This window comes from Xiphophorus hellerii, chromosome 11 (genome assembly GCF_003331165.1).
Source record: "Xiphophorus hellerii strain 12219 chromosome 11, Xiphophorus_hellerii-4.1, whole genome shotgun sequence".
In the NCBI taxonomy this organism is placed as follows: domain Eukaryota; kingdom Metazoa; phylum Chordata; class Actinopteri; order Cyprinodontiformes; family Poeciliidae; genus Xiphophorus; species Xiphophorus hellerii.
Genome location: NC_045682.1, coordinates 28031395 through 28054444, shown reverse-complemented (window position 1 = coordinate 28054444; position 23050 = coordinate 28031395). Strand labels below are relative to the sequence as shown.

At 39.4% G+C, this 23050-nt stretch overlaps 1 protein-coding gene across 1 annotated transcript in view; it reads left to right on the top strand.

Moving 5' to 3' along the window:
• fstl4 (follistatin-like 4) overlaps positions 1-23050 on the top strand; it is a 216392-nt gene that overhangs the window by 166700 nt on the left and 26642 nt on the right. The window contains exons 7-10 of the mRNA XM_032576485.1: positions 13480-13646; positions 16545-16665; positions 19843-20004; positions 22826-22960. Coding sequence (XP_032432376.1) covers positions 13480-13646; positions 16545-16665; positions 19843-20004; positions 22826-22960 — 585 coding nt within the window. The remainder of the gene's footprint in view (positions 1-13479; positions 13647-16544; positions 16666-19842; positions 20005-22825; positions 22961-23050) is intronic.

Genomic DNA, 23050 nt, shown 5'->3' with positions numbered 1-23050 from the left:
AAGGAAGCTGGATGGAAATATGGAGGCTCGTTTTAAAAACCATTTCACTCATATCGAACTCATCAGCTTTAGTAAGGGTTAGTGCTTTCCAGTTTGGGCCACAACCTTTACAGAACTCCGAGAATCAAAAGGTTTTAATAATGACACAAGAAAAACTTCTGTCTAGATGGGGGACAGAAGTGGTTCAGGGGCCATTAGCAGCCCTTAGAGCAACTTTGTGTGGCCCTTTGTCTTCATCACAGTTCAAGAATAGCCTAAAAATTGTTTAGCTGGTTCAGACAGTTGATGCAGATCTACATTTAAAATCAATGTTGGTGAAATTTTCGCTGATGGAAAAAAAATATCTTAATTTTAAAATGTGCAACATAAAGTATTGATCCGGGATTTCCTTTTAATTTAATTTATTAGGAATATGGACGAAAAACATCCAATGATTTTACTAAAATGCAGACTTGGGGAGGACCATTTAATGGAAAAAAGCAATAGTATGTCATAAACTGTTATTGTTGCTAAAAAGACAAAAAGGATCCAAAAAAAGATTTTAAAAAATGTAGGGTATGGTTTTCTGTTGTTTTTGTTTTGAATCTGGCAAACCTGCAAGACCCTTTAAATATACAGAAAACTACAGAAATTACTACAAAAAACTGCTTAGTGTTTCTTTATTTACTAAGTAAAAATAAAAAATTTAATAGTTTGTGTAATTAGAATTAAAAATATTTTTAAAATTTGCACATACAAAACGTGTGAGCAATGACTTAAATAATACTGGCTTGTGAAAATCTGCCTTCAGGAAAAGCTTAAAAATAGGGATTAACATATAAAGATGCTTAAATGTAAATACCGCAGTTACTGCAGCACGTTTTCATGCTGCCATAGTTACCGTTGAAATTTACACACACAGTTAAGCATAACTACTTCCACTTATTGACCTTTGATTTGACTATCAATAAGTGTTTTTATGAGAGAATTTTTTATCTTTGCCATCAGTTACCTCTGTGCAGATGAACATGTGGTAGTCATTGTCTATCAGTTTCATTCAACTTATTCCAGACTCCGTTTGGGTTTTGGGTATGTAATAAATGGTACCCCGCCCTCTGTCTGGGTAACGGCTGTCGGGGTAGCACCACGATTTTCCTCTAAATCTCTCTGACCGACTGATTGGTGACGTCATGTAAATTATAAACCTTTGAGGAAATTTCTGTCTCTGCTGCTGAGGAACTGTAGAAGAGTTCTTAAAAAATCTAGTCTCTTGGCACCAGTGAGTGTATTAACTGTGAAGTTTTTCTCATGCAATAAAAATAATTCTTTCCAGTTTGTATGCCTCCATGTTGTGCAGCAGTTTTGTTGAACTGTTCCATCCTCACCAGAAATCGCCCTCCGTTTTCTTCTGAATGTTTCCCTGGCAGCATATCAGCCTTTGACAGATATTCAGCTGAAATCCTCTGGAGTCACTTTATTGATGCAATTTGTGACATATTTTCCTAAAATAGTCCCTACTGCTCACATTTCTACTATACTTGCCTCGTTTTTGCCCCCAATCTTTTGGTCTGTGATCCTAACAAGGCATATTCACTGCCTAGTTAAGGAGTCCTTCAGGAAAACGCAGCTAACATTTGGCTTTTGCAGCAAATGGAGAGACAGCCGGGCAAAGACGCACATCAAGTGGAACGAAAGGAGAAGGAGAAAAGCATAATAGAAGCACAGAGAAGGAGAAAAAGAGATTGACAGGCAGTTACAGTCACATAGATATGGAGAGGGTTAGAGGTTCTGCGAAGGACAGAGAGCTGCAGCCGAAGATGCGAACGGGAGAAAATGAGCTGGTGGGTGGAAAGAGAGAGGAAGAGTTAACAGAGGATTCCTCTGTACCTGTGGAGGAGATTAAGGGTCTGCATCCAGCATGATTAATGAGCTGGCCACTGATTGCTCATCCCCGCTATCCTCCCCATGAATAATCACCACGCCAGCACTCACTGAAAAAGCATGATTTTCTGCATATCCGTGAGAGAGAATAAGTGCTTGTTTAACAAAAGAGATGCAGACGAGCCGGAGCCTTTATGCATGAAACACAGCAAATGATCAGGCTGCGTGTAACATTTAAATAATACGTGAAGTATATACAGTATGCATATGATTAAGAGCGTGTGTAGTTATTGATTGGCTGAAGAGAAATGCTGCGTGTCATTAATTTGGTGTCAGTGTGTTTGAAATATTGATGATGTATTTACTAAAGGCTGCAGGTCGCCTGCAGAGAGCCGAGTTCATAACAAATGCACAGTGACACTCCGAGATAATTTGTGCTCTCTCCGGGTTCCAGTGGGAGTTCTGTCTCATTACATGTACTGTACGTACCTGCTGCTGTCATTATGTTCAGGAAACTTTACAACACTTACAGAGGTAATTGTTTTTTAAATGGATGCAGTAATGAAGGTGAATTGTAAGCTGGGTTGCAGTAAAAACAGGAGATATTTTTAAAGATGAAGTATGGGTTAAAAGCTGCGGCTCAGGATGTTCAGCACATCTGCCATTAATCAGAAGATCGGTCCTGACTGCACATGAGCGCGTCCTTGAGCCCTGACTCTGCTCCCAGTGGGCAGGTCACTGCATTTTCCACCATCAGCTGTGAGTTTGTACATGAAAGTCTGTGTGACTTGGAGAGGAACTTAAAGCTATTTTTCCATCAACATGAAAATTCCCTGCATAATTGCAGCAGATTTTCCCCACATTCTCCGTCAAGGTGCATGTTAGATACTCAAACTGCACAAATTACACAGAAAGGGTTGTTCTGTTTCCAGATTTCAGTCAGTTAAGATCATTAAAATACATTCTGTAAACTCTTGAAATGAATTGGATACTCATCCAACATGCAGTTAGATGAACTTTTACTGCAGCAGTGTAATCTCACACTAAAATAATGGAAAATACAAACTGTACTTTGTCTACATTAATAAAATAATTTAGTATCTAACATATAACATGAATGTCAATAAAGCATAATGCAGACTCCTGTTAAGTACAGTGGAGGATCTATGATGCTGTGGGCAGGATTAGTGTCTTAACAAGGTAACTTTGGGGTCAAATGTCGCGTTAACTGAATATTTTCTGTCTTTGACCATTTTTTAAAATCTGAGTTGTGTCTTAGAGCATCTGACTTTGGTGGCGTCTCTTTAAATGCATCTGAGTCACTTCACCCCCTCCAGATCACAGAGAGCTCCACTCCACCACATTCGGGCATTTTTGTAGTTTGAGAGCAGAGACGCCATCAACCTTTTATCACTGAATTGATTAAAAGAGGTCAACGATGGAAGACATGCCCATCTCCACTCATAAATTCAAGACAGAAAATGCCTTTCATCTCATAAACAAGCCTCAACACAGTTAACAAGTTAGCTAATGAGTTAGCTAATGAGTTAGCTGACGCTAGCAACAAGACCGACTGAAATAATGCATTTATAATCCTAATCCAACCATACAGTACAGATATTTACTGTATGTAAGGAGGTAAAAGCTAGCACACAGTGCTAACATTAGCAGAAGGCACAATGCTACTGCTATCAAGACAATAACTAAGATATAAACATACAATGAATTTATATCTAATATAAAGTTTGTTATTCAAGTGTTTCCATAGAGAGAATGAACTGAACCTTCAGTCCGACAAATTATTTTGTCAAATTCTTCTAGATACTGGTGAAGCTTGTTGAAGCGTTCGTCTTTGCACAGAGGACTTTCCCCACTGATGTGGTGACATTTCCATGAAAAATGAAATTCAACCAGGCGCTTTGAAGAGGCTGTGTGACATTATAATGAGTTGTGTGTTATTTCACTCCACAACCAAAGAGTTTAACTTATTCACTCGTAACTTTGGCATCCCTGAACTTTGACTACAAGATGTGTTTAAGGACCAAAAAGTGGATTTTTTTGTGATATGTCCCCTTTTAAGGCACTTGAGTATTTCTTTCTGCTCCTTTAAAGGACATTAATAATGTTAGCATGTGCTACTATTATTGGATCTTTGTGTTTGACTCTTACAGTCCAAAAGAATGCCTGGTTACCCTGACATTTCATTGTTGCATAGCAGCCATCAAGCCGAACAAAACATGTTAAAAATAACATTTAGTCTAATTAAAGTTGCTGTTAAAGAAGTCTTTTATTTAATAAATCCGTGTTGGGTTTGGCAGCAGATGCTTTTCACTCTGCAGTGGGTAAAATAATTAATCTAGCAGATCAGATCGAATCAGACTAGCTCCCATGAATATGAGTAATCCAGCGTGTCGTACATGATTTACATGAACGGAGGGGAAGTGATGTCAGAACAGTGACACCACCGCCGTGCGGTGACATAAAGGGGGGGATCTGAAGAGTCAGGCATGAAGACCTCGTTCTCACAGAGAGCAGGTTTATGTGGTTTCTCTCTCAACTTCATCTTAGTCATCAGGTTCATGCGCTCATGACTAATCAGGAGAGGCAAAGCTGTTCAGGCGTCGCTGTTTTTAACAGCCCAGCTGGTTTGTGGTCAGGAATGTGACATAAAATTCATATCATAATGTGATGGCTGATGATATGATTTGTATTAAACTTACATTAGAAACTAAAAACAATCACATACTACTTGAGTGGAATATATATATTATGTGTTGAAACATTTTTTTGGGTCATTTTTGTGGATGTTTGTATGCATCTTCTGTTTTATGCTGCTGCCAATCATTGCCAGGTCTCCCTGAAAATCTCGATGGGTGACTCAAAGTTAAATATATAAATGGAAAATACAGTATATCTCTATATAGAAACATAATAACTTTAATGTAATGGATGTCTGCGTAAAATCCTGCCTTTTGTTCCAGTGTTGTGACTGGAACCAATCGGCTGCATTGCTGCTTCATTAAACAACAAATTGCTTGTATTTTCTCTCTTCCACACACTGCAGATTACATTTTTCTGCTCCTGGTCTGACTGTTTAACCCTCCTGAGGTCTTAAGAGACGGGGTCATTTAAACCGCACTGGTTTTGACTCTGTGCTCGCTCCTGTGGGGTCGCATTGTGCACTTTTACGAGTTTTTTCTTTTTGCATGGTTTTGGAGCTTCCTCGCTGTCCGATCGTGAAATTTGTTGTGCTTCTTCTGAGCATCATGGTAAGAGGTGAGAAACCAGGTCCATTGGACTCGGCGAACTTTGCCCTGTGCCTTTATCCCTCGCTTCCCCACTGTCTGACCGTGACATCTGCTGTGCTCCTCCTGAGCTTCGCGCTAAAATCGCCGGAGGTTAAACCAAAACCAGGTAAAGATAATTAATGTTTTTTGCATCTGCCTTTTTAATGAGCTCTTCCCTTGCCCTCTGTTGCGCTGCTTCCTGCTTCCTCTGTATTGATGCCGATCGGTTACATCATCAACAAGCATTACCGCAGTTAGCCGGTAGATTACAGATCTGTATTGTTGGCTAAATTTCTATTGTTTCTACCGTATGAAGTTTATATCGTTTATTCCCATTTGTGGTGTTTAAAACTTGCTCTTGTTTTTAGCTCATATCTTAGTAACTTCTACATTTTTTTGCCGCTGTTTGCAATTTAAAAGCAGGTCTCTCTTGTAAAAGAGATCTTGGGTCCCGTTAAAACCACCTGCGCAAATTAAGGTCAAGTAAAACCATCTGAAGGTCAATTACAATCTTTGGAACTAAATTATAAATTTGCTGACAGTACCAACATGTTTACTTACTGTAACTTTTACAAGTAAAACTTTTCACATTATATTAGGATTTTATGTGTTAAACCAACACATGGTTTTCAGATCTATTTCTTTTTTTCAAATAAGTGTGAAAATGTGGAATTCATTTGAATAGTTACCTGTACTCTGATATCCCAATTAAAACAACTCGGTATCTAACTACTGAAGTCAATTAATTTGTAAATCAAATCCCCATTTCTTTGCTGTAGGAACTGGACAAAAATACTTGGTAAGATTTAGTTTTTTGCAGTGTTGTATTGAAGCACTCTTTGCATTTTAGGTTTTTTTTTGTTTTTTTTTTGTACACTGATTTCCAAAACAACAATGTACCTGTTCTTTTCATATTTTGTTTTTGTGAAATAGTTTTCTTTAGTTTCTGGTCCGGCTCACTGCATCCCACAGCTTCACCTTTGACCTTTCTACCGGTTTTCTCCCCCCTCATGGTTCCTGCAGGCGTCCTTCCTGCTTCTCTTTAAAAAGACGTCACTGCGCTCCTCCTCTCTGCTTCTCTGCGTCCTGGTTTGACGTCTCTCTCTCGCTGACCAGGGGCTCGCCTCGTACGGAGGGAGAAAAGGGACAAACTCCAGTTTTACTCTGAGATATTCGACCTGCTCTGCATCAAATGTCTTTTCATCCTGACACATGGAAAGACATTTTTTTAAATCTTATTACCTGTTTCAAGTCAAATATCAGTTAGTTTTTTTAATTCTCTCTGACTCCAGCTGTGTTTTCCTTTTTTTTCAAGGTTTTATTTTTCATGCTTTTCTTCGTTCTCTCTGCATTTTTCTTATTTCATCCAACTCTTTTCCTGTTTCTGAGATTTGAACTCGGTATGAATTTCTTCCATTTTCCTCTTGCTGGAAACATGTTCAGCTGACAGGGTGTCCAAAGTGCGGCCCGGGGGCCATTTGTGGTGCAACATAATCGATTTGATCTTTTGTAACCTGACCTGATTCAGAAGTGAACATTAAATGTTAAAACTGAATCAAGTTATTGGCAGGTTTCATGGTTTCCACATGTATAAACCCAAGTTATTTTTTAATGGTTATATTTATTTTCCGGCAGCAGTAGTTGTTCATTAGATGTTATTAACGTCACATTACACGCAGAGAAAGTTTTTAATACTTCTCATTGTTTTATTTTCTCATTTAAAAAGCCAATATTCAAGCGTTATTAAAGGTGTTGCAGGTGAAATCACTATCTGTACAACTATTATCTAAAAGAAAGTCTCAGGAAAATGTATGTTTGTATGTATGCAAATATTTAAACAGCAAGTCAGATTTCAGTTGTTTCCTCCCGAACCCTCCTCTTTTTACGTGTTTCAGCCTGGACTCCAGGGAGGCAGTATTTGCTTGTATGTTCCAGCTGTAGCTGTTAAAATAACCTCTTTGCCTCGCTGTGCTTTATCTGCCACAGTCTATTAATTACAGCTGAACTGAACTCTAAAGAGATTTTCTCACCAGCAGACTTTTAAGCCGTTACATTCTCGTCTCCCTTTTAAAGAATCGATACAAAGCGGCCTCAGATGTCCGTCTGAACAGTCGGCTGCTCCTGCTGACTTTGCAAACCTCACCGGTCTCGTATCGTTGGCGTCTAGTTGAGATTCACGGCGCGACCTGAAACTGGCCCTCTAAGCCAGATCAATGCACTTCATCTCTCATCTGTCACATGGCACTCAAAGCCTGTCCTGCCACCCAGATTACTGATGTGCTGAGTTATAATTTGGTTGGAGCGGCGGTGTACAGCACCCTTGGCGTTTTGAGAAGCCACTGGCAGACCGAGCCGTCATCCCACATTCATCTGTCACTGGGAGAGCTGCGAGGAACAGACAGCTAATATCCTCGGGTCCTTTACAACTGCTTTTGTCAAAGTCTGCATTGTGACAGGAGGCTTCCCACAAACATCTCAGAGCCTGTTAGCCATCTTACCTAAAGTCTGTTTGGACAATGAAATACTGTCACCTGTGGCTGCTGGAGTGAAGGTTTGTTTCCACTGGCCTTATCGCTGGCATTCTGTCATAACAGTAAAGATTTGCTTGACTTTATGTTGCAAAGTTATGATACAATAAACAGACGTATGGATGCGGATAGTGGTGTCAGATAGAACTGAAGGGAACGAAGAGGTCTAAAAATGTAGCAGAGTTATCTCTGAGAAGCCATAAGTCTGCTGTACTCACCCGGTTCAGCTGCAAAAAACAAGAACAGTTAAGGTCAGAGGTCAGCAAATTTCAAAAACTAAATAATTATGTAGTAGTATATTACTACATAGTATATTATATTATATTACTACAAAATAAAAAAAGAACTACAATGTCAAGTTTGGGTGAAGTATCAAAGTAAACAAACATTTCTTTCAAATTTTAGGTTTTGGAGCAAATAAAACAAAAATACTTTTCGTTGGCTTCTGAAAAAGTGTGTGTGTGTGTGTGTGTATATAGATAGATTTTATTACAGGCTCAGAGTCCAGATTACATAAAAAGGAAAACAAAGACAATAAAAGAATAAAAAGTACAATAAAAAACGACTCCTAGCCATTCAGAATCATACCAATGTCTCCAGAGTACAGATGAGTATTTTACTGCACTATATTTAACATTAGTCAACAGTATTATAATTCTATTATTAGACTCGTCTAAACGACAAATAAATTTATACATAAGCTTTCTTAAAACATAAGCTTTCTTAAAGTGCTGACGCGAGCAGATACAAACAGTTCACTGGCTCTGGTCCATCTGGGTTTATTTAACAAGAGTCTCAGTGCATCATGTCAAGAAAATCCGAGCTCATCCCACTTCCCCATGCTGGAGATTTTAGTTTAACAGTAATAATAAATAAAGTTATCTTTAAAATGAATCACTCAAGTGACATCAAGGCCCAGCAGTAGACTTAGGTGTCAATAAAATAAATCTGGTTGTGTGTGTTGTTTTGTCTCATGCAAACTTTGCTTTAATTCTACTTTTTTCTATCTAATCATAAGAAATCATAGTCAGTCAGAGAGAGTCATTAAACAGGAAAAGCAGGTTTCCTGGAAAAAGAGGAAGTAAGTTTCCAGCCTGCAGATTTATAAAAAATAGCTGAGACTATTTCTTATTTTAAAGCATGAAAGTTTTAAAGAATTAAATCTAAACATTTTGGTAATTTGATAAGATTCAAAGTAAAATACTTATATTAATAATGGTTTACTTGTAATAATATTTACACGAACATTTGTGGGAACACTTACAAGAAAAACAAGTAACTGTAACTTTAGTATCAAATAATTAGAATCATGGATTATTCTTGGTTTCTTTTCAGAAAAACATCTGTAATAACTCACATTAGGATTATAATAAGTATGATTAATAAGTTATGGTTATAAAATCATAAATGAATGCTAAATCAGAGAAGCTGAAGAAAATAAATGTGATATAAGTTATGGTTATAAAATTATAAATGAATGCTAAATCAGAGAAGCTAAAGAAAATAAATGTGATATAAATGTGATTTTGACATTGAACTTGAAATGGTGTAAAAGGTGTAAATGCAATTAAACATCACTGATATGTTGGAGGTAGAGAGTAGGTGAAAGGTTGTGCAGGCAGCAGACATCAGGACATAATGTCGGGACATAGGAGGTTGAGCAACCCTGAGACATTAGCACAGACATCCGGAAATGTCTGTAAGACAGTGATGGATATGAGATCATCTGTCTGAGCAGACAGCAAACGCACCAGGGGGGGTGGATAAACCCTATAAAAGGTGGGTGCAAAAGAGGAACCTTTTGTTGGATCCTCCGGGCAGCTTCGAGCCAAGAGATGGACAAAGAACTCTGCAGCTGAAGAAGAGCCGGGGCCACGGAGGCGAAGACTGTCCTGCCATGGGGACCAACCCGTCAGCCCTACAACCTGTGGCTTCGAATCGCACTTCTCTCATCGGCTGGGTTCAGACCCCAAAGACAAAGATGAAGACAAAGGCAAAGACAAAGAAGAAGAACTGGTGCCTTTTTTCCTGCCAGCACCAAGTCCTGTGTGACCTCAGCATCCATGCGGAGAAGAAGCTCATCAGACCTACAGAGATCCCGGCCTTCGCCGATCAACATCTTCCTCCTGCTGCAACACCTTCTTCATCATCAAGCCAGGTCTGGGGTTCGAAACACCAAACTCCGTCCGTCTCTCTCAAAGGTTCCTTTTTTAATTCTCAGTATCAGCAGTAGGGAAAGATAGACTAGATGATTGATTTTACTTATTTGATTATTTCTGCTACTGAATTAAGCTGTACTGACCCTTGCAAAAATGCTTTACTAATAAAATATTTAACATAAAGAAAATCTAAAAGATGTTGTGGACATTCAGTTAATGAGTCACCTTAAAGTTCTTTGATGGTTGTAAAATAGCTGTGATGTTTGATTCTGGAGAGGAAAAAGTTTAAAATGTTTTTAGGTTGCTGGTAGCCCAAATTTAAAACGTCATCCTTGGGACTCGCCCGAGTCACTAAAACCTACCTGGTTCAATAACAAATGCAAGTTGTAAAATAGAGAACGAGCGACCGTTAACAGGTGTGCTCTGTGAAACTAGTTGGCTGTAGGCTGCTCAGTCTGGCTAATTCACAGGGGGAAGAAGGGTGGGACACCTGGATGTAGGCCGTCAGAAACCAGGCGAATCGTTTCTCGAAACCAGCTTAAACAGAGTTTACTTCAGTCCTGGACAGGGTAAATCCCGGCAGATTTAGGAAACTCAATTAACCCGTTAGAAGGAGAGCTGGTAGCACATCTCCCCTCTCAGAAGAGGAAGCAGAGAGTGAGACAGTAGAGATAGAAAGGAGGGGGGGGGTGTTGCGCAACAACAAGTGGCGCCCAACGTGGGGCGCCATGAAGGTTATCCTGCAATAGTCAGCCCCGCCCACTCCTCACTACTTCACAGGGCTGCCTACTGACCAGTTCTCCGTCTAACAGGTCCGGAAAATCTCTGAGACCTGGGTATTACCCTAAAAGTACTCTATAAGAGATAATCTACTTAAACTGGTGGCGAAAGTGATTCGTCTAGCTCTAACTACCTCCAATCCAGAAGTTATGACCCTTTACAGTTAAGAAACAATCAGCTGAGTAGCCCTCGCAGCTGCATAATTCCAATAACCACTTCTGTTAACGGTAGCCCACTTTCTAAATCATAACTTGCACCTGGAACCGGCTAGATTATGTTTAGTGACTTAGATGTAAGTCCCAGGGTCATTATTTACTCTCACCAAAGGAAATTACGAAGCCTCCTATTTACTGGAATCATGTACATTAGTTTTACCTTAATTAAAAGAACTGGACAAAGATTAAATGACTCTATTAATTCCAATGTCCACCAACCTCATTAGAATTTTATAATATAAATTTATTAAGCAAGCTTAAGCAGGGATATGCGACATACAAATCAATAATCAATCGTATATAATTCAAAAACAGTGTAATAAAATTTTCATGTACAATCATACTACCCTGTCTCCTTTCCCTAACTTTAAGTCGCACGTTCTGAAATGGAATCTCAATGAGCAGATTCAACTCATACCCAAACGATGGTGGATCTTTTGGCAACAGGAATTTCTAGCATCCTTGGTTGAGGTCTTTGCCTTGTGTGGAAAAATCCTCCTTAGAAAGGAAACAAAGCAGAATGGGTCCGAATCCTTTTGCAAAACCCAGTTCTTTATCCCTTAGGGGTCTTTGTCCTTCCTCCAAGTCTTGTTGCAGAGTATGAAAGTGCTGGGTTGAGACGAGACCGACGGTCGAATGAAGAACCAGAGATGGGGCGATGGGATCCAGTCCTTTCTTAGCGGTGTGAAGTCCGAGCTCCCCCGTGGTTCTGAAGTGCGGTCCGTAGCTCAATCTGCTCCTGCTGGTTGTCTCTTCTTCTGCGCCGCTGGACTGGGAACCGTCAGTTCCTCTCTTCAGCCCGTTTATATATACTTCACTACTATGTGTGTGTATGGGGAGCTTTTGGTCTACGTGACTTCCTGAACATCTGCTGTGTCTCGTGAAAAAGTCCCAAAGTTTCCCAACCTGTCCGTACTTCCCCAAACCTGTTGCTTCAGTCAAACTTACCGCACCACCCATCCTGTGCTCCCTGGCCATCTGTTCAGAACTGCTTGCGACATTTCCTGTTATCAGGGCTGTACTGCATAGTCGTTTTTCCTATAACTCACTTCTATCTATTACAACTCAGTAAACACATTCAACCTGTTGTTAAACCTGTTTGAATTGATTTCAAATTATCACAAGTTTGATCCTCAGTTAATACTAATCACATCTCTCACTTATTATAATTCATCAACCATAAATCATCGACCATAATCTTTCCACAGTTAAATCATTACAGAAATCATTACAGATCACATTTCAGAAAATACATTTCAGAAGGTTATTATGTGATTATTTGTAGTCATTTTACTATTCATTCATATTCAACTTAATTAGCTTTTAATCAAACTACAAGATTACTTATTTTCTCTCAGGCTTCTTATGCACCTTTTCTGCATGCACCCGGAAAGATCTCACACCCTATGCCAGTTTTCTTGACAATCATTATAAGCCACCTTCAATCTTTGAAGACTGGCTTTTTTAAAATTGCACCACAAATGTGCAGTATACAGTGATGTACAATATGACCTAAACAAGTTCAGTTTCACTTCATCAGAGCAGAATCCAAACTTACTGACAAGGATATTTGCCTGAGCGCATAACATCCGAACCTGACGGTAAATGTCCTCATCATCAGACAGACGGTCTGTCAACACATGGCCAAGATATTTTACTTCACTTGAGACATTCAATAAAATCCCAGGGCGTGCCGTGGTGGCATAGTGGTTAGCGCGACCCGTATTTGGAGGCCTTGAGTCCTCGACGCGGCCGTCGCGGGTTCGACTCCCGGACCCTACGACATTTGCTGCATGTCTTCCCCCGTTTCCTGTCAGCCTACTGTCATTTAAGGGACACTAGAGCCCACAAAAGACCCCCTGGAGGGGTAAAAAAAAAAAAAAAAAAAATCCCAGACAATTTAAATTTTGGAAATGCTCTATTTTTGTCGTCCTTGTACATATATATATATATATATATATATATATATAAAATATTGTTGTTTTACTGCAATGGACTGGTGACCCGTCCAGGTGACCTCGCCTGTCGCCCATTGGCTCCTCCCAAACCCAGAGGGATGAATGTTTACACATATTGACATGTTCTTCCAAAGCCCAGAGTTGTCCTATTTAGTAATCTTTTAATTTTACCAAGATATTTTTTCTGATTTGAAGTGAAAATAATGTTTTGGAGTCTCAACTTAAATCTGATGGGGAATATGTGAAGGAATCTAAAAATTAGGGTGATGGTTTCTTAGTCATGAGATAAAATATCAAAAATACCAGAGGAAACATAAAAATGTTTGATTGTTCCTGTAAACTGATGGTTAAATAATGTTGGGATTTACTGTATCAAATTATCATTTGTGATAATAATAATTGTGCATTATGTGATATTTACAACACAAAGAGGAATGTTGAGAGAAAATAAATGTCCCTGTTGAGAGGAATGAGACGTGGTTCTGATCCGTGGTTCTGATCCATCTTCACAGTGGGCAGATGTTTGTCCTCTCTGCTCCGGCGGTAATCAGACCAATTAAGTTGGCTGCAGTTTCACCTCATCAGCACAAACATTTAGATGTGATTTAAAACCTGCCTGTTTTTCCGTCCTCCTCGTTTTCCTCCATTTTGCCTCCTTCATCTGTTCTGATTGATTTGTTTCAAACCAACAGAAGTTGTGCAGCTGAGCCTGGCGGAGGATCAGCGAATCAGCACCTCGACCGTAACGGTGGGCCTCAGCGCCGTCCTCACCTGCGCCATCCAGGGAACGCTGCGCCCGCCCATCATCTGGAAGAGGAACGGCATCATCCTGAACTTCCTGGACCTGGAGGACATCAACGTGAGTCCAAACTGTTACTGGATGTTTTGTTTCCTGAGGCCACAGCAGAGAGTACAGACCACAAATATCGGTTCTGGATCCATTATTCCTCCAATAACCAATTAATTTCAATCACTAAATAATTTTCACTCATGTAATTTTACTTTCAGTTAAGAAAGAAAACAAAGTGTTAATACTAACATGGCGTTAAGAACACTTTGAAATTTGTTATGAGGATTAATGAACGCTGCATTAATCTAGTAGGTAAACAGTCTGAAGCTTTGTGACGGTTTTGTAAAATGAAAATATAATATGCATAGTTTGGATAGTTTTCTTTCCACTTATAATCAGTCACACAGATCAATCAATCAATCAGTTTTTTTTCTGTAGCACATTTCAACATCAAGGCAGTTCAAAGGATTTTACATCATAAAACACAAAGTCATCAACAACTGAAGCATTGCTACTGAAGCATTGCTTTTTTTCCAAGTTCTGCCATCAAAATCATCAAATGTTTCATCAAAGCATCAGGCGGGTTTTTAGTCTCGATTTAGAGAAACTCAGTGTTTCAGCAGTTTTTCAGTTTTCTGGAAATTTATTCCAGATTAAGCTGAAAGCTGCTTCTCCATGTTTGAGAGATCTGGAAGGATCTAACAGCAGCAGATCTTTAATCTTTAATGCAGTGATTTATAAACTACCAGCTGTAGTTTAGAGTCTCTCAGTGAAGGACTGAGAGACGGGTGGTGAAAAGCTGGGCGGTGTAGAGCTGGGTGGTGCAGAACCAGGTGGTATAGAACCGGGTGGTGCAAAACTGGGTGGTGTCTCTATCCTCCTGGTTCTAGTCAGAACTCCAGCAGCAGCGTTCTGGACCGTTGGGTTGTCAATCAGACCTGTGAAGACGCTGCTGCAGGGAATCAAAGCCACTAAAGAGAAACTAAAGCCTGGATGAGTTTCTCTGATCTGAGACTTTGTAGTTTCTGGCATAATTACCACATAAAAATACATTTAACTTTTAAATAAAACCTATTACTTAATGTGAGCTGCCTAATTAATATCTGGTTGATTTTAGCAGCAAGAGGCGCGCTGGGTGTTCTCTTCACATTTATATTAAAGTAAACTAATTACAGCCCGGTTTTGAAATGCAAAATGTGAAAATTACGATGCTGCTGAGAGCCGTAAAGAACCCTGAGAGTAGCTCAGCTGATTTATACTCATGTCTTTACTTTGTGGTTTAAGTTTGCACAATTTATGTTCCTGCAGACAAAAGCGAAGTGGTTGTCTTCCTTCATCTCCGATATTCGGCTGCAGGAGGGTGGAAGACTAATTACAAGAAAACGAACAAACGAGTGGAAATAAGAGAACAATGATTGCCGAGCATCCTCCATGAAACAATACGATTAATGTAAGCTCTGCGCTTAATGAACGGCTTCTGTTTGGGTGGAAGCTCAGCGTGGCTTTATCACAATGTGCTGATTGCAAGTTAATGAGCAGCATGTTGGTCTGCTGGGGTGATGAGCGGATAAACAGCCTCACATGTTGGGGCCGTGACTCCAACGGGAATGTCAGCCTGCAGCTCTGCACCGCACACAGTGGATCTCACACAGACCTGGGCCGGCGCAATGGCTGCTGGCGAACTGCTGAAGCCAAAACAAAAGAATGGAATTAAACTTAATGTTTGGCTGCATGGATCCATTGGAGGAAATAGAAGAAGAGAAGGACTTTATGTTTTAAACCGGATTGTAGAAAAATATGCAGATAAATCAGGCTCCAAAAAAACATCTAATTCACTTGGATGTGATAAATGTTTCATTCACCTGATTTTTATCAACTGTTCTTGTCAAGGAAATCACACTAAGGCCAAATTAAAAATGTAATTTAACAGAAAATATATTCTGCATTATTACTAATTAAAGCGCAAGTAGATTTGTGCAAAAATTGAATAAAATGTCCTCGACTTTAGTTCATGTGCTCATGTTCTTCAGACAGAATAAAAGATGTTTTCAACTGTAGCACAAAGAATAACCTCTGGCTCATTTTTTGTTCAAAGGCTAGACTTGATTCTTCATTCACTGTCATGTTTACGACACTGAAAAAACACAAAATCACACTGCGTAGATTTCATCTAGTTCCTAGTGAAATGTCTTAGTGCACTTGAAACAAGAGAAAATTAACTTACAAGTAACTTTTCACCAAGATAGGAGCTTGATTTAAATCATTAATGTTGGTAAAAAAGTTCCAGTACCAACTAAATATTTCCCCATATTTTTATTAAAATAATCTGCCAGTGGAACTAGAACGTTCTCATCAATATTAGGGAATTAATGACTTTAAAAAGCTCTTATTTCTTGTTGTTGATTTTGTTTTATTATTTCATATTTGTCCTAGAAACCAGACCAGACTACTTAGTGAGATTTTGTGTTTTTACCATTTAAAGTTTAAACGTCATGTCGGATCCATCAGATCTACCGCTTGGTGGGACAGCAGAGAGTTTAATGCTTTAATTCACGCTAACTTGTAGCAGGAAGTCCCTGCTGATTGGCTCACGCTGCACCAACAACTCTGGCTCCATTCATCAGTCTAATGGGCTTTATATTTTTAACCCTTGCCATTTATCAGACTGAGGCAGCGTCATGAGGGGAGAGCAGGATCAAATCCCCAACTGCCTGCTTCAGCTCAACAGGGAAACCCTTGATTCATGGTTTGTCTTCCTTCCCCCATCACTCTTTCTCTGCCCTGTCTCTTCCCATCATTCCCTGCTGTTGCAGTCCTCCTCTCTGCAGTCTATCAAGCTGCCTACGTTTCCCACCGGCTCCCTGTGGATCTGCTGCACCCAATTCTTCACCACCTTCTCCAGTCTCGCTTCTTTTCCCATCTCCACCAGTCCTAATTCCTCTCTTCCATCTCTTCCTTGTGTTGCAGGACTTTGGGGACGACGGCTCGCTGTACATCACCAAGGTGACAACAATACACATGGGGAACTACAGCTGCCATGCCTATGGCTACGAAGACCTCTATCAGACTCATGTGCTGCAGGTGAATGGTCAGTAGTGGCTCATTTCTTTCCTAAAATTCCAGAAGAAATGTTAAAAACATTTGTCCTTGTCCTACTTTGTGTCGCCAGAAAAGACGGCAGAAAAATACTTTTTTGTTTTGTTGCATTTCAAATAAAAATGGAACAACAAACTACTGGGTAGTCTGGGTTAGAGAGGCCAATCAGAAGCCAATTTAAAAGTCTTTGCCTTCAGTGATCAGTATGTATGGATCCAGAGATCTGACAGAGATTTTCATATTTTCATGTCTTTTTAATTTATCAGCCCAGGTTGTTTCAGGAAGGTGGGTTATTAATTTCATGTTTGTTTTAGCATCATAATAATGAAGACAAAGTGAATTCTGTAAGAAATTACTTTGGAAACTTTCAAAAGAAAACTCAACTTAATTTCTCACTTCCAGCTCTTCAAGATAAAACCACGCACTGTGTGATTCATTCAGATAAACAAACTGATAAAATCTGGTTTGGAGTTCTTTGAACATGAATGTAAACTCATGGACCCGTTACAGCGTGACGTCACGCATGCAGGATCCGGCCCCTCGCTGCTCACGAACGATGACTGGAATTGGTTTTAGCTGTTATCAATATAAAGCACCAAATCTTAAATGTACACCTGATATGCAAAAGAACAATGGATGCAGTGATTATCTACTAATTGTCAACACTACAACATCTGGATAACAAGGTTAGGAAAAAGTTTTAATTTTTGGAAAAAATAGCAAGGAAGAGAGAAGTAGATCAGTTATGCTAGCTTGACTATGACAACCCTAACATGTAGATGGGCTGTGGAATTTGGTCTGCTTTGGTTCAGTTAAAATTTTAAAAAGGCGACCCACACACCAACTCTGACAGAGGATCAGTAGAGCTAATCTACCACCTCTGTGTTAGCTTAGCTAATAGCAGTGTAGCTAATCTACCATTGCTGTGTTAGCTTGGCTAATAGCAGCGTTAGCTAATCTACCATTCCTGTGTTAGCTTGGCTAATAGCAGTGTAGCTAATCTACCGTTGCTGTGTTAGCTTGGCTAATAGCAGTGTAGCTAATCTACCACAGTGATCAATTATTAATAATCGCAAAGTAAACATAAAGCCTAAAAACATAACCGACTGAATGTTCTGCGTGGGAAATGTTTGAGTGTTTTTTGGTGTTGAATCCTGATGCATAAAGTGGTCAGTTGCCATGGCAACGAGTCTGGTGTAGCGCAGCCGACACAGAGCAAGAAAAAAGTGGTTTTGCTTTATTCTGCGTTATTTTTTCCCTTTTGCAGCGCTGACCTGCGTTAATATTTACATCTTCAGGTTTCATTTAGTTGACGGTTTTACTGCAGCAGTGCCGCTACGGATGGAAAGGAGGAGAATCGTCTTTTCGCCCTCCAGGGTCGAGCGCATGAATATAAACAATAACATGCCATAGTTTTAGTGCTGTAAATACTTTTCCAAATTAATGTAAATAAATAATTTTACAGCAGTTAGTAACAGCTCTATGCATTTTAAATAGAATATTCTGAAATTATTTTTGGTATTTTTAGTTTTCTTATGCTTTGGACTGGCTCTGCCTGCATATATAGTATTAGATCTGATTATTTAAAGCTTCTCCTTTTGAAGAACAAACGCCACAGAATATTTTATTTTTCTAAAAATCCACAAACAAACCAGAGCTGGTAGAAAAACTGGTAACATCAGAACACAGTTTCAAATTTCTGACCTCCTCAACCCCTAATTAAAACTTTTTCAATAAAAATATGTGATCGCTTGGTTTTTCTGCCCACTAAATAAATGAAGCTAATTAATATGAAACAAAACACAGCAGATTTTCTTATGAGGAGCCATGCAGACAGAGAAGATGTCTGGGGAGGCGTTATCAGCAGAGGGCAATTACCAAATGTTTGCTTTGGGTATTCAGGGTATTTCAAAAACAGATAGGAGGAGGTGAGATAAGGTGGAATGGAGTGGAGCCAAGTGCCACATTAGACTAAGTGGGCGGTTTGCATCCCTCTTCGCTATTAAAGCAATCTGTTCGCTGAGGAGAATGACAATGCTGCAGCTTCAGCTTTCCCTAAGTACACAGAACTGCAGTGTAAAACTCTGCTCTATATTATTTTAGCACTTACGAGTGTGACGCCATCGCTGTTGAAAAGGTGTTTGCGCCATAAAGTAACACCTAATAAACACTGAAAAGGAGTTGTAAAGTACGACTTCCATTGAAGTAAACAACAGTTGTTTTAAGAGCCAAAACATGCAGGAGAATCCATGGAGGATTTTGGGCGAATTTCCTTTTTTTGAAAGAGGAAACGACGAGTCCTTACCGCCAGCTCTGTGGTGTGTTTCTGGTTTTCATCGAGTCAGCAGGCTGAAGCTCTAACAGCTCGACATAAGTACTACACTGCAAAAAATACAAAATATTACCACATAATTTGGTCTAGTTTCTAGTGTAAATCTTAGTTTTGTCTTATTTCCAGTGCACTAGCTTAGACATCGCTTGTTTTAAGTCAGTAATTCCCTGTATGGTAGAGTAGTCGTCTTGCGATCGGAAGGTTGTAGGTTCGATTCCAGCTTCCTCCTGCAACATGTTGATGTGCCTTTTTTTTTAGCATTTTTAAAATGCTACATAAATAAATCTGATGTGCGACTGACAGACAATCCTGAAAAGTTTCCAGAGATTTGAAGACTTTTGGAAAGAGGGATACAATAAAAAGAAAATGTACAGTATGTGACTATAATAAAATGTTAAACCAATCTTAATAGTGACTAAAAATAAACGTAATGATCCAGAGTGTCATCAGATTTACTGAGGTTAAAGGTTAAAGTGATGTAGGCTCTTGAAAATGAGAGCAGCAGGTTTGCATCAGCGTTGAACTGAATCCTACCTGCTCATGCAAACTATTACCTCATATTTCCTTTGACTTTCAATTCTTCTGCATTCATTTGCACTTGTCCCCCCAGAGGACGCAGTAAGTGGCAGAGTCGTCCAACCGGCCGGAGCTGTAATAACGGCCCCCCAGAGCTCTCGCGTTCTTGTTGTTTGTGAATATATTTCATGGTGGGGTGAGATAAATTTCTCTCTACCACGGAGAGTTTGGGTGTTTGTGTTTTTTATCCCCTGGGATTTGCGGCCCACCATGAAACGGGACGTAATTATGGCTTCACTTGTCCCTCTGCTGTCTGCCCAGTCCCTCCGGTGATCCTGGTTTACCCGGAGACGCAGGCCCAGGAGCCCGGCGTGTCGGCCAGCCTGCACTGCCACGCCGACGGCATCCCCGACCCCAAACTGCTCTGGCTGAAGAACGGCATGGATCTGCAGCTCAGCTCCTCCACTCAACTCTCCCTCATAGGTGAGCAGCTGCAGCAGGTTGTTTCAGCAGAAACTGCAGAGCAGCGGTACAATAAACTATCAATCAATCAATCAATCATTTCCATTTGCATGACTTATCGTTTTTCTTCTGGGACAATTTATCCAGCAAGATTTGTTATCAAGACAAATTCGGCCTCATAACTCAGCAGGGTTGTTCAAACTGTGGTTCGGGGGCCGTTAGCGGCCCTTCAAACAACTTTGTCTTGATCACAGTTCAAGAAAAGCTTCAAAATGACTTTGCTGGTTCAGTCAGTTCAAATCAATGTTGGTCAAATTTTCACTGATGGGGGAAGAAAAGGTCAATTAAATTTCCTTTTACTTTAATTTATTAACAACAACCAAAAACATCCAGTGGCTTTTACTAAAATCCAGACTTGGAGGCTCCATTTATTAAAATGGGCTTTGCTGTTTTTTGTTTTTGTTTGTTTTTAATCTTTCAAACCTGCATCATCCTCTAAATATACAACAAACTACAGAAATCTGACTTCTTGGCTAATTTCAATAAATTATCATGTTTGGTTTGTTTATTTGCCACGTAAAAATAAAAAAACCTTAATAGTTTATGTAATTAGAATTAAAAATATGAAATATTTTGTGGCCTCTGTAGTAGATGCAACTTGACATTTAATGTTTGACTGCAGAGGATTTTTATAAAATACTTTTTCAGAAACATGGAGAAAGAACTTCAGTATGAAAGTAAAACTTTCAGCGTCATCCTGGGCGATCGGCTTCTCCTCTCAGGGTTGCAGCCAAACTTCCTTCATTTTGCTCCTCTGGCAACAAAAAGGCTCTGAAAAGCAAAGAGACGGCGGATCAAGAAAGACTAGAAATAAAATATCAGCTTTCTGGATGTTCTGTGAGAACGGAGCGAAGCCGCTCCTTTACGGCCTGATTCTCATTAAGGACAGTTTATTTGCCCAGTGTGGGTCGTTACCGTTGGTAACAGCCTATAACCAACCCACTGACACTCAGACTGAGAGCTTCCTCTGGTTCAGGGGCCCATAAACGACCAACACGTTCAGAACGAACCACCAGAACCACCTGGAGAAATAAAATGTTTGGTTCAGATTCTCTGAATGCAACAAAAAAAACTAAATCATACAGTTGTTTTCAAGATATATTAAAATATATCAATAAATGTAGTAAATAATACTTCAAAATATATTAAATCCAAGTTAATATATTTGAATATATTGTAATATAATCTGAATTTAATATATTTTGAAATATATATTAATACATTAATAAATAATACAGCCCTATATTTCAAAATATATACTAAGATATTTTGATATCAATATATTTTTAAAAATATATTTAGATATTTTAAAAAATATTACATTTAAATTCTATTAGAATTTGTAATATATTAATATGAATTTAATGTATTTATAAATATATATTAATGTATAATTCAAAATATATTAAATTAAAAAATAATTTGCATTTAATATATTGTGAAATATTCAAAAATTCTTTAGGTATTTTGAAGCGTTATTTTACAACTCAAAGTATTTATAACATAAAAATGGAGCCTAACTCTTTAAGTGAGAATCGTCTGATAGAATCAGGATGTAAATATGAGCATAAAAGAAGAAATAATCGGTTCAAACTGAGAGTAAAAAGATCCGTGTGTTTGTTCCCAGACAGGAACTGGATCTTCCTTTAATGTTTCTGCAGAAAGTGACCTGTGAGCTGTACTGCGGCGCCGGCTCACCTGGTGATCGGAGCCGGACGGGTCAGGGTGCCGCTGCACCACAGCTTCTGCAAACATCAGAGTTTGACTTTGATGGTGGATTTTTTCTTAATACAATCTACATCACCTGCTTCTATAGAGCCAGAACAATGCAGTGTTGTTCAGGATGAAGAAGGTTTGCTCTGCTGTTTCTGTGGTTTCCTGCAGTTTATTCCTGTGACTTTAGCTGAAGGAAATCTTCTCCTGATTCTGGGAATCGAACCAGCAGCTGCGGCGATCCAAATGAGGCTTTTTGATTCGTATTAACTACTATCGCAGAGCAACAGTGATTCATGGTGTTGTGTGTATTATGTTACACATGGAGTAACACACGATCTCATGAGGTCATTTTTCCAGGTGATTAAACCGTTTCCTCCTCCGCACCTTAAAGTAGAAGCTGGTGTTTATGGGTAATCATTTCCCTCTGCTCAGTTGGTTCCTTTACATCCAGTTGATTATGAACATGAGTCTGTTATGATGTCTGCTGTTTATGCAGAGGTCAAACACTGACTTGACCTGAATGTGTGTAAATATGTTTTATCTGCCGCATTGAGCTGAGAAATGTTTTGATAATTCTCTGTAAAAGACAGAAAGCTGCTGGCTAACGACGACTAGCATTTATTTTAGCTGTCAAGTTGTCAATATAACAGGATAAATCTTAAATGTACTGTATGTGTGATTTAAATAGAATTGGGAAATGTTTCAGTGTTTTTTGGTGTTGAATCCTGAAACGTGTAGTTGCACTGTTGTTATGGCAACGAGTCGGCCATAGCATAGTCGAGACAGAGAGCGAGGAAAAAGTGGTTTTGAGTTATTTGTTAACGTTTTTTCCGCGTTATTTTCCTTTCCTGCGGCGCTCTGCACTAAACTAATAACGGCTTCATCTCAGGTTTCAGTTATTAACGGTTCTACGGCTGCAGCGCCGCTACGGATGGAAAGGAAAAGAATCGTCTTTTTGCCCTCCAGCGTTGTGCGACTTTTCCAGATGTAAACAAGAACATGCAGGGGGTTTGTAGCGTAGAGAACCTGCCGTTTATTGTTTGCTTTCTGTTTGCTCTCCTGGTAGCTAACGGCAGCGAGCTGTTCATCGGCAGCGTGCGTTACGAAGACACCGGCGCTTACACCTGCATCGCCAAGAACGAGGTGGGAGTGGACGAGGACATCTCCTCTCTGTTCGTGGAAGATTCAGCCAAGAAAACACGTAAGTCACATTTTATTTCATTTACCGCTCAGATGCATGCTGCACAAGTTTCCAAAAATGGTTGATGGGTCATTTAACATTCTGTTACTA